This window comes from Leucoraja erinacea, chromosome 34 (genome assembly GCF_028641065.1).
Source record: "Leucoraja erinacea ecotype New England chromosome 34, Leri_hhj_1, whole genome shotgun sequence".
Taxonomy (NCBI): Eukaryota; Metazoa; Chordata; class Chondrichthyes; order Rajiformes; family Rajidae; genus Leucoraja; species Leucoraja erinaceus.
This window is the reverse complement of record NC_073410.1, coordinates 4209915-4223024: the sequence shown is the minus strand read 5'-3', so window position 1 is coordinate 4223024 and position 13110 is coordinate 4209915. Positions and strand designations below refer to the sequence as shown.

General features: G+C 41.8%; 1 protein-coding gene across 1 annotated transcript in view; it reads left to right on the top strand.

Annotated features, from left to right (window-relative positions):
• lrmda (leucine rich melanocyte differentiation associated) overlaps positions 1-13110 on the top strand; it is a 664257-nt gene that overhangs the window by 586941 nt on the left and 64206 nt on the right. The window contains exon 6 of the mRNA XM_055661701.1: positions 756-843. Within this exon, the coding sequence (XP_055517676.1) occupies positions 756-843 (88 nt within the window). The remainder of the gene's footprint in view (positions 1-755; positions 844-13110) is intronic.

The window sequence follows — 13110 nt, the reverse complement described above, 5'->3', positions numbered from 1 at the left end:
CGTGATTTTATGACTTACGCTGCAGGCGTACCAGAGATGTCTACTGATAGTGAAAGGTCTCATAACAATAAGATATTGACTGGAGTAATAACCTGTGCAGCTCATGAGCAAATGTGTCTGCACTTGCATATCAAATCAAATGAGGAATGTGGATTGCTACCTGAAAATTTGCGTGGCAAAATATATGTTTAGTGCAGAGATACAGTGCAGAAACATTCCCCATGACCAACCGAGTCCATGTCGACTAGCGATCACCCCGTACACTAACACTGTCCGACACACACTAGGGATAATTTACAATTATGTCAAGCCAATTAACCTACAAACCCACACGTCTTTGGGATGTGGGAGGTAACCCATGTGGTCACACGGAGGGCGTGCAAACACCATTCACACAGCACCCGAGGCCAGGATTGAACCCTGGTTTCTGGTGCAGTATGGCAGTAACTTTACTGCTACTTGCTGTGCCACCCGGGTGTTTATTAGACAAGTTGCTGCGTTCCGTCTGCTGTCGAGCTTCTTGAGTGTAAGGGAAGCTGCACTCATCTAGGGAAATGAAGGTTACTCCACACATGGAAGAATTTTGAAGAAACGCAGCTCAGACAAAGCTTGACTGATATATTCATTATTCAATGAAGCGATGATCTTGAAAGGTTTCTGGTTGTAAAGACTGAGCATGCCAACTCCTGCTCCTTATATAAAGAATAGATTTTCTGGACCTTGAGCTGTTATATTGATGATTCTTTCTTACACAGGCCACTGGTGAAAGTGACTTGAACAGACTGGGTTTTCACCAATACACCCCCTTGCCTCAGGGAACTCGAGATGGCAGCAATCATAAAGGTAGGACCACCTTTTTAACAAATACAGCAGTAAAGTTTGCAGATGATAAAAACATAGGTGGGAGGGTGAACTTGTGAGGAGGATGCAGGTACCTCCAGTGAGTGTTGGACAGGTTGAGTGAGGGGGTCAATGCGCTGAATGTTCGTAAATGTGAGGTTATCTACAAAATCAAGAAGTCCCATTATTATCTAAATATGCTAGGAATGAGGGAAATGCATGAAGACCTGGGCGACCTCAGGCACCATAAGGTCATAAGTGATTGGAGCAGAATTAGGCTATTTGACCCCATCAAGTCTCCTCCGCCATTCAATCGTGGTTGATCTATCCCTCGATCCTAACCTCATTCTCCTGCCCTCTCCCAGTAACTTCTGATCAAGTATCTATCTGTCGCTGCCTTAGAAATATCCATTGATGGCCTCCACAGCCTTCTGTGGCAATGAAGGTAAGAATGTCAGTGCAGTGGACAGCTAAGAAGGTAACTGGTCTGTTGGACCTCATTGCCAGAGGCTATCATTACAGGGACAGAGATGCATTTGCTGGTGTTGTACAGGGCCTCGGTGGAGACGCACTTTGAATTTTGTATGCAGTTTTTATCTCGCTACATTCTTGTCACGGAGAGAGTGCAGCTAAGATTCACACAACTGACTCCTGCAGTAAGCCAACTAGCATGTGAAGAGAGTTTGGAGTGACTGAATGTGATATATGTTTGAGTTGAGAAGAATGAAGGGTGGACATCATTGGAAAATCCTGAGGAGAGTGGGCAGTCTAGATGCTGGAAAGAAGTATCTAATGGTGGGGAAGTCCAAAACCTGTGGTCACTGCTAAAGTAACTAGCAAGCCATCTAGGATGGAGCTGCAGAGAAAAAAGTTGAAGCTGTGGCAATCGCAGTCGCAACCAAAAGAGACAGCTGTGACTTTATAGGTTAGGTTTAGGATTATTATTGTCACCAAGGTACAGTGAAAAACTTTAATTTGCATGCTCTCCAATTAGATCAAATAATACTATGCATAAATATAATCGTCAAACACGAGGACAACAGATAGAACAAAGGGGAAGGTAGAGAGTGCAGAATATAGTTCTCAGTATTGTAGTGCACCAGTTCCATAGACAAAGTCCAATGGGGAGGAGATGCATCGGACAGAACCTTAGCTTATCATTAAATGTGTTCAGGAAGAATTTAGGTACAGGTGTTGTGGGCAAGGAGATCGGGGGAATATGGAGCGATAACAGGAAGAGGTTACTGTATCTGGATGATCGCCCACGATAACATTGAATTAGAGGAACATACTTGAAGGGTTCAATACCCTTCTCGTGTTTCTAATTCTATGTTTCCAGTCTATTCCAATTTAAATATATTTTAAATAGGAAATATAAATTAAACGTATTACTGGATAAATAAAATAAGGAGATCCACTTTCCTTTGCCACTATCTAATAGTTAATGCTTTCAGTCATTAATATAGCCAGCCGCGCTATCCATTTTTTGAGGTGTTATATTTGTAGATATATTGCTATGACTGGCTTGATAATCTATGCATCAATTCTGTTATTAGCTGTAATTGGGAATGACCCCCATATTGTCTTTGGTTAATTTGTCATTATTAACGTTCATGCACTCAGTTTCTCTATGAAGAGTATAATGAAGTAATTAACACCTGAATACTTGACTAATAATTATATTTTCTGTGCCTTAAAGGTGCTTGGCTTACTTTCAAATTGAAATTATTTATCAATTGTAATTAAGATTGTGTAGAATGCTTCTCTTTGCAACAAATTTGGTAAATAATGAATGTTCTCAAGATTTATGGATTACATTTGTGTTCAGTTGCATTATCAAGCTCTGTGCATACAGCAGATGGTTGCCAAAGGCTCAACTGTGGGCTGTGTCCTCAACTTTGAAACCTCATATTTAGTACTTCATTTGGAGTATCCTGGAACTTGCTGAATTGTGCAAAGTTAATTTGCAAAGCAATAACTGTTTATCTACTTTAACCAAATATTCCTGTAATGTATTAAGTCCAGGTCTGGGTACATGATCCTCGGTAGATAATAGTTGGGTACAAATGGAAGGAAGGAGATATTCTTCTCAAAATTTGTTGACTTAAAGGGCCTGTCCCACTTGGGCGACCTAATTCACGAGTTCTAGCGAGTTTGCCCTCGACTCATACTCGCAGCATGGTCGACACGAGGTCGTAGGAGGTCTTCGTAACTCTCCTTCAGACTCGAGAGTGGTCTCCGCTAGGTCGCGGCGTTTTTTTCAATATGTCAAAAAATTCCCGCGAGTAAAAAAAGGATGCCATGGAAAAAATCGATACTTTTTTAACTCGTAGTTTTAGTCGTAGTAGGTCGGCATGTTAGTCGTAGGTAATCGAGGGTAGTCAAAAGTAGTCATCGTTAGTCTTCATCATAGTCAAAGGGAGGTCGAAGGAGATCGAAGGAGGTCGTCTTCACTCTCCACTATTTGGTGTCCAATTTTCCCGAAGTTAGTCGTAGCTGATCGTAGCTGGTCTTCAACATAGTCAAAGGAGGTCTTCAACATGTCATTTTTTCAAACTCTCATAAACTTCTATGATATGATATGCCATTTATTGTCACTATACATGTACAATGAAATTAAAAGCTGCTCGTACTCAGTGCATACATATAATTTAGTACAAAAAACAGAAAACAAAAACAGAAGGGAGAAGGGGGGGGGGGGGGATAGGTGCACTTCAACATAGTACAGATGGAAGGTCCGGGTGTTGGGCTTCATGTGTGAATTAAGAGTAGTTATTTTTTCAAACTCTTCCTGAGTCTATTTGTCCTGGATTTGATGCACCTATAGCGCCTTCCAGAGGGCAGCAGGTCGAACAGTCCAAACGCAGGATGGGAGCTGTCCTTGATGATATTCTTTGCCCTGCTAAGGCAGCGGGAGGTGTAAATGTCCATCAGGGACGGGAGAGGGCAGCCAATGTTTCTAAACTCGCCAATTAGGTCGCCCAAGTGGGACAGCCCCTTAACTCTGTAATGACGCAACCTAAACGATATGATTATAATTGTATTTGAAAGAGCTAGGGAATGCACTGTAGAATGCTTTACATTCCAGGTTTGAGTCTGGTACAGGAAGGAACTACAGATGTGTAGGAACGAACTGCAGATGTTGGTTTAAACTGAAGATAGGCACAAAAACTGGAGTAACTCAGCGGGACAGGCAGCATCTCTGGAGAGAAGGAATGGGTGACGTTTCGGGTTGAGACCTTTCTTCAGTCTCGCCCCAAACCATCACCAATTCCTTTTCTCCAGAGATGCTCCCTGACCCACTGAGTTACATCAGCACTTTGTGTCCATCTCCAGAGACCAATGTGGCAAAACTTTACGCAAAGCCAACATATGTCTAACCAAAGGGACCCTATCATGGATACTGTTGCTGAGTTCACAATATTGGCCATTTTCATTCCATACCAGCTCTCAGTACCTTTTTTTGGCAGCTGATACCTGTTTTATAGAAATGTGTGTAAATCCATAACTCCACTGCAGTGCGCGTATGAGGCCATGGTGTTTCAGAAGAATCACTGAATCATGGGCTACAACCTCATGACTTTTATTTATATTCAACGGAGAAAATTAACATAGATACCCTTCCTTCAACATGCAGTTCCTCAAGATCCTTCCCTGCTCTTCTGTGCACTCCAATGCACCCCCTCTCCCCCTTGCTTCTCCCTCACTCCACAGATGCTGCCCAACCTGCTGAGTATGTCCAGCACTTTCCATTTTTACTTCAGGTTTTCGGGGTTGGGACAAAGCCAGGCAAGTGATAGGTGGATACAGGTGAGAGGGCTTTGATTGGCAGGTGGATGAACAAAAGCCAAACATGAAAAGAAGACAAAAGTGAGACAAGGACAGAAGAGACACAAAATGTGAAGCTATTGGAAGGGATTATAGGTGGAAGGGGATAGAGGGGAGCGGAAAGAGGGATGGGATAGTGGAAGAAATGGGTGTGTAAGTAGGTGAAGAGAGGAGTTAAAAAGGAAAGGGTTTTGTTGGTTAGTTACCTAAAACTCAACTGTAGTTCATACTATTAGGGTGTACCCGAGTGGAATACGAGGTGCTGTTCCTCCAGTTTGCATATGGACACACTCTGGCAATGGAGGAGGCCTGGGAGAGAAAGGTCAGTATTGGAATGGGAAAGGGAGTTAAAATGGTGAGCAACCAGGAGATGTTGCAGGGTGACTAATTACATCCCTATTATTGGGTAATTGCTCTTGATACAAATCCACTTCTGGATGTCAACATGGGTGTACAGGTATTAAGACCTTTATCCCTTGGAGACAGATGGAGGTGGCTTAGAATCACAGCATGTCTGGAGGTACAGTGTCTGGGAATGAACCCTGGCATGTTGCACCAGGCATGTTGAACACGCCACCAGGAAAAATACATAGTTCTGTAAAGCTGGTGAATTGGTCAACCCAAGCTTGGCTTTTCATAGCGATCTGAAGAGCTGCAAATTGATCGTAATGTTAACACACACTTATCACAGCATGTTAGAGAAAACGAAGCATAATTTATTTATTAGTATTTGATTATTTTGAAACTGAATATCATGTCATCTACTTTTCTTCAATAAAAATTACAATAACATGAACATTTTCCATTGATGCAAATCCCAAGGAGCGTGCAAATGTGCTTTTCCCACAGTAAAATAAAATCATCTACTCCTTAGGTCAGCTGAATGCTTTCCTAAATGCTAGATTCCTTTGTTTGAAATATAACTGAGTGACAGCATTCGGCAAGCATCACTTGTAAGTATTATAGTACACCAAGAGATTTAATAACATTCTTCTTGTCTGCCTCTTTGATGGGTTCCCTTACAAAATATCAAAGCTATTGTGTATTTTTTTTCCCCTTTAAATATTTACAATGTGCATTTGAGTAAAAAGCTACCCACTGTGAGATGCGTGTTTGGGGAAAAACTACATAGCGCATTGGCTGGAGCGTAGACTATGCTAATTGTAGATTTATTGTTACTTGATTATCTGGAATAATATTCAATTCCTTGTATTTAATAGGGTGGCCGAGATAGCAAGAGAATAGATAAGAAAAACCAACATTAGTACTGCAATGTATGTTTAGTATTTAATTATATGGACATGCCATGCTTAATGTCAAATAGACCAGCTGTGGTTTCAGAAGACTCCCATTGCAAACAATGAGAGATATCAGAAGGCAGCACAAGAGCAAAACAAATGGGAGCTGCTGTCTCACGGTTCTAGTGATCCAGGTTCAATCCTGACCTCTTGTTCTGTCTGTGGGGAGTTTGCACGTTCTCCTTGTAACCACGCTGGAGGTGCTCCAGTTTCTTCCGATATCCCAATGACTTGCGGCATGGCAGGTTAATTGCCCACTGTAAATTACTTCTGGTATATAGGTGGTATATAGGTGAGTGGGAGAATCTGAGGGGTATTGATGGGAATGTGGGGAGAATACTTGGGTTAAGTGTTGCGTTGCTACAGGCAGGTACTTGGTGATCAGTGTAGGTTGTGCCATATGACTCTACAGCTGGAGTTCAGGTTCCCCACCCCATGCATATCCAACCCTGCAACTGGAGTTCAGGTTTTTACACAAATATCACGTTAGATTTTACTGAGCAAAAGAAAATGAAAAGAGTATTTGCTGTGTGTGAATTGTTAATGCAGATAAAGCATTTGGCCAATTGAGTCCCAAGTAAGTAGTACAACCAATGACTTCACCAGCTATATCTTAATAATAAGAAATTAAAAGTAGTGAAGAACCTTGGAGGGGTGTATTAGATTCGTAGAGTCATACAGCATGAAAACGGACCCTTCTGCTCAATCCCACATGTCTGTGTTTAGCTCCATACCCTCTCAACTTTTCCCCACCATGTACCAGTCCAAATGTATTTTTAATGTTGTTACAGCGCCCTCCTCAACTACCCCTCTTACCAGCAACATTCTTAAGATTTAAAACGTACAGACACACATGTTCAAATATTGAAGACACAAGGAGTTGCAGATGCTGGAATCTGGGGATGGATCCCAACACAATACATTGCCTATCCCTGTCCTCCAGAGACGTTGCATGATCTGCTGAGTTACTCGAACATTTTGCGTTTTACTCAATGTTCAAATATTGCTGTCTCTGCTGTAAATCTCCCCTGCAGGCAAAGACAGTTCACCAGTGGCTATTCTGCACCCGGTGAAACCGCTTCCACTGAGAACTGACTTGCATCGTGAATGGGGCAGTAAAGAGCATTCTAAAACAAGTTTTTCACCGCAGTTGCATGCCCTTTCTTCCTCATTGGTGACATCTTGAGAGTGTCTGCACTGCATAAGTGTGAGGTTTTAGCTCAGCAGCTCAGTGGTACAGAGGTGAGTGATTACAATGCGAGCACACAGCAGAATCCACTTTTATCAACTTGTCATATATCACAGCATTTAATAATAAACCTGCTCTATCTTATTCATTTTCCATAATTAAACTATTGCTCTCTCCTTTGACATATTTTACTTGGAATCCCATAATGTGGCAATTGGATTTCTCTTTTTATGTTCTCCAGATAATATTATAAATTAATTGTCACCTTTGCTGATTGAAAGGGCACGTTTAGATTTCTGAAAGTCAAGGACAAAAAATGTAAAGCCTTGGTGATTCCAGTGACATCTGTGTGTGTGTGTGTGTGTGTGTGTGTGTGTGTGTGTGTGTGTCTGTGTCTGTGTGTGTGTGTGTGTATTTTCTCATTTTGTATGACCTGCTTTCAAACTAGTTCATGGAACCTTCTCTATCATTTATAATTTGTGCCTGTAATCGATGCTCACCTTCTAATTGTACCTTTTTGACAGAATTGGAACGCATCTCATCCTTCCATTTTTCTGAGAATGCAAATAATCCTTCAATGTTTTTTTTTTTGTTTTCCTTATCTTTTATGAGCTGACCTTGTCCCTGAAAATTAATACTTGTCTAGAAAATAAGAAATGGAGGAAACTAGAGGCATGGATACCTGCTGCTTTATTGATTCTACATCCGTGTTATTTGAGCTTGTGAAATGGAACCAATGTTAGTTTATAGGTTAATGGATTTTCATGGTCGTTCATCTCCCTCATGTCAGGTTCATTCACACCTGGTTCATAGTGACTGTCGATGCTTTAATAGCATTAATTCCTGAGATCACACTTATTTGATTGCACTGTAATAATTTCAGATGCAATTTACAAAAGTGATAACTGGTGTCTAAAATTTTTTTTAGGCACTGCTCACTTGCGCAGAGTGTGACCATTCTGTTATCTCATCAATTACTGAGAACTCCTCGGTACCATCGTACTAACGCACATGTTGTCCATCAGATTACACGCTCTGACATTTGCTATTGCTAAGTATCACACAGCCAACACATGCATTGTGGCCACCATTTTCTTATTTGCACATTACTGGAATTAAATTTGAAACACATTGTCGATCTGACTTCTTTCCCCATCCCTGCACCAATTTCATTTGGAATGTGGCTTGGGAAAACTGCTTCAGCTTTGCAAATAGCAAAGACAGCACACAATGACCACATCACAGCCCAGGTAGAGAGCAGATGATTGGGTTGTCCTCCTATCACAGTCTTTCCTTCCCGACATCAGTCTACAGAAGGGTCCTGATCCAAAATATCATTTGTCCATTTCCCTCCACAGATGCTGTCTGACCCACCGAGTTAATCCAGAAGTTTATTCTTTGCTATTGACTGTAAGTGACTGAGGCAGCCTTTATATTCATTATTTACTTGTAACTATCATTCAAAAGCTGCAACGTTCCAGAGAAATCACCCTGCTTCTACCTGGAGAACTTGCTGTAGTTTGCTCCCCCCCCCATCCTTTAACTGTGCCCTACTAGATACATTTGACCTTGTTTGTTTTTCATGCTCCTGCCACCTCAGTATTTCAAATTCAATGAGTGTGATAATGTTAATAATACATACCCTTCAAAAATAAAATGAGGAATCTTTATTAATGTTTTTGTGCTAAAATGAATCATGGAACAAAATGCAAAATGCTGGAGTAACTCAGCGGGTCAGGGCAATTCAGCACAAAATCTTGGGGTGCCGCGCGCAATTGTGAGCGACTGCGCGTCACTGTGCACCATGCGAGCGTAATGCGCACATCATGTGCGCTGCATGTGTCGTGACACGTAAATGATGTCACGTAAATTACGCGCAAATGACGCCCAAGTGGGACAGGCCCTTCAGACTTCCCTCTCAATGTCAATTATTATTCCTATTATTTATGCTTGCCAATCAAGTCTCATGGTTCCTGATTTTATTTTAAGACAGCCGGTTAAATATAAGCTTAAATACCACATATTAACACATATCATTTATATCAGCACAGAATCAAATCTTAAAACATTATTGCAATGCTGCAAAAGGATACAGAAATATTAAATAAGGAGTGAAAATTGTGTTTGTGTATTGGCACTAAATAGATCAGGGTACCATTAAAATATCAATCAAATTAATGAGCTATTACATTGAAATCTGAACCTTGTCGCGAAGCATCACAAAACTGAAGCTGAGTGTTAATGGGTAATGAACACTGCACTCAACAGCCTTTCACATTGGCAGCCAATGAAACATCGCAAACAACAGACTGTCACAGAGACTCTTATCCACGGATATGATATCACTCCATTGGTCATGCTTTGCATATTATCTGAACTCAAACAGTACAAGAATGGGAATTCAGTTCGACGACTTTCCGATCCCTATTACTGTGGTTAAATGAATTCTCAGAAAGTGATTGCAGGTGCTGTAAACATTGTTATGTTTTTTTTTTCTGGGGCTTCCAGCGACTCTCCTCTCCCAACACATTGCCAAGGGCCATTTCTGTAAATGAGACCGCATTCTCTGTGAAGCCTTGTGTGACTGTTTATGCACAGTACCAGGCAGCATCGCCTGGGGGTTGAAGGGAACACTGTCTTCGGTGGAGCTGACAACATTTGTGTAATGCTCCACGTGCCAGTGGATAGCTGAGGAATACAGAATACTCCATCACAGTGTGGGACTTAAACTACAAACCTAAATCAGGTTTTATTAAAACAGGAAGGAGAAAAAAAATAACATGGCAGCAGGAAGTCAAGAGAATAGATTTACTTGAATCTGGAACTTCCAGTTTACAATTACGACAGATCTTTAACACTCCGACAAATACTGAACTTGGGTAAACTTCTTTACTCTGAGAGTGGTAGCTGTGTGGAATGAGCTTCCAGTGGAGGTGGTGGAGGCAGGTTCGATTTTATCATTTAAAAATAAATTGGATAGCTATATGGACGGGAAAGGAATGGAGGGTTATGGTCTGAGTGCAGGTAGATGGGACTAGGGGAGAATACGTGTTCGGCATGGACTAGAAGGGCCGAGATGGCCTGTTTCTGTGCTGTAATTGTTATATGGTTATATGGTTATACATGTATGCAATACATCTGAACATGAGGCTTAGTCCGTACCTTTGAAGTCTTTTCGGAAGATGCGGAACAAAATGCAGACCTGCAGAAATCTCAGAGCATCTTTCTTCCACTTTTCTTCTGAAGGTCTTGAGGTTTGAACAATATAAAAAAGAATCAAATAAAAAAAGCTGGTCCCTTAAACTTCCAAAACAATGTTAGTTATTTAATTACCTAATTCCACCCTGAAGAAGGGTCCCAACCAGAAACTCCACCCATCCTTTTTCTCCAGAGATGCAGCCTCACCCGCTGAGTTGTGTCTGAACCAGCACCTGCAGTTCCTTGCTACACATTTCATGTTTGTACATATTCCATTTGCCCATTCTTCCATGTGTTGCTGGCCTACCTGTACATCAGTTACATCAGAGACTGAGCTAGCATCCTACGTTAAATGGTGTACAAAAGATAGTCACACAAATTGGATTAACAGCACCTCGTATTTTGCTTGAGTAGTTTTCAACCCAGCAATATGAATGTTGAATTCTCTAATTTTAGGTAACTTATACAAACACTCTACCACCCCCTTCCTCCATTAAAAGTGGGTTAACTAGTTCCACAGTTCCCAACGATGTATTGCTCTTGGGATCATACTGTCGGCCTATCAGAACCACACCGCCTGAGTGATGACATCTGTTACCGTCCGGACTTGGCCTGGTCTTTTCTCCCCCCTCCAAACAATCTGAAGAAGGATCCCGACCCAAAACATCACCTATCCATTTTCTCCAGCGATGCTGCCTTGACCTGTTGAGTTACTCCAGCACTTTGCATCTATCTCTGGTATAAACCAGCATCTGCAGTTCCTTTTTGTAAAATAGATTACACCTGCTCTGAGATCAAACCCCATTCACTTAAAATGAATGCTTTGTTTTTCTGTGAATTAATTTCCCACAAATAATTAATATCCTCTCCACTGGATAGACAGCTTCAGTTAGTAAGAAGATCCCATTTGTGAATAAATATGAAATATGTCTTGAGTTGGGGTACGGCTGATTTATCAGAGACAGTTACAGTTGTGTGAGTGAGAGACATTTTCCTTCCACGTGACTGTGTTAATATTGCTTCGCCCATTGATGGATGGACAGTGAAACGTAAAAGTCTTGCAGTTTGGGGAAAGGAAAGTAATAAATTCACACCCTCAGTCTATCCGAGTCATCTGTCTTTGAGTGAGGCTTGATTTGTGCCTCTGCTTTGGTACAGGTGAGGTTGGTAATTATGTTCAGGGCCTTATAAATAATGGCTCGGGGCGCAGCGGTAGAGTTACTGCCTTACAGCGCCAGAAACCCAGGTTAGGTCCTGACTATGGGTGCTGTCTGTGTGGAGTTGTACACTCTCCCTGTGACCATGTGCGTTTTGTGTGTCTCACATTCCTCCACAAGGATCTCTGTCTTTTCTATCAGCCGTTTTGGAAACTTTGGCCCTTCTCCACGTATTTCCAGCGTCTTTAGCAGCTTCTTCAGCTGCTTCTGAAATTAATAAAATGTAAATGTTGATTTTTGTAATCTTGTCCATCTTGTCTGTATTTTTTCTGAAGTGTAACGTTTGAGCTAGATAGGGCTCTTAAAAATAGTGGAGTCAGGGGATATGGGGAGAAGGCAGGAACGGGGTACTGATTGGGGATGATCAGCCATGATCACATTGAATGGCGGTGCTGGCTCGAAGGGCCAAATGGTCTACTCCTGCACCTATTGTCTATTGTTTATTTTACATTGGACATTAACTATCAGTTGATCTGTTCTGCTGGTGTTCATTGAGGTCAAGCACGAAGAACATTCCCTACTCGGTAACCTTAGCAGCGCTTTGATCAGCCTTGACACAACGTTGATACTCTTTCCTCTGACTCGGTTGATTGATGTTCGATTTGAAAAATACAGCATGGAAACAGGCCCTTCATCCAACCGAATCCACATCAATCACCCTTTGACACTGGCTCTATATTATCCCATTTTCTCATCCACTCCCTGCACAATCTGGGCAATTTACAGAAGCCAATTAAACTGCAAACCCGAAAACCTTTTGGATTTGGGAGCAAACGGTGGAGACGTGGTCCCAGCGAGAATGGGTAAACTCCATACACACACACACACACAGCACCCAAGGTCAGTCTCTCGTGCCGTGAGGTAGCAACTCTACCAGCTGTACCACTGTGCCAACTCAAAGCCTTAAGTTGTTGTTTGAATGCATCTCAATTCAGAGTTCCATGTAATATTCGATGTATATCTGACACAGTTGTTAGACACAGGCTAAAACACAATATTCAGAAGTTAACTCAGTGTGTCAGGCAGCATCTGTGGAGGGCATGGAAAGGTGACGTTTCAGGTTAGATCCAGTTTTCAGATTAATTACAGGATGGCAGGTAATATATCGATTTCTATGCTGCCTTACCTACTGAGTTACTCCAGCACTTTGTGTTCTGTGTATCTGCAGTTCCTTATCTCAACAGATAAACTAATGTGACGATATGTGTCCTCTCTTCCCTGGTTAGCAAAATGACATCATACACTGGACCCTTCGTGGAGGGTCTGTTGACCAATAAATCTGTTGACCAATGGCCTATTTTCCAATAACCCTTGAAATGATCAAGTAGGAACTGCAGATGCTGGATAATCGAAGGTTGACAAAATTGCTGGAGAAACTCAGCGGGTGCAGCAGCATCTATGGAGTGAAGGAAATAGGCGACCTTTTGGGCCGAAACGTTGCCTATTTCCTTCGCTCCATAGATGCTGCCGCACCCGCTGAGTTTCTCCAGCAATTTTGTCAACCCTTGAAATGAGCTTTCTGCTGAGATAATGAACACTT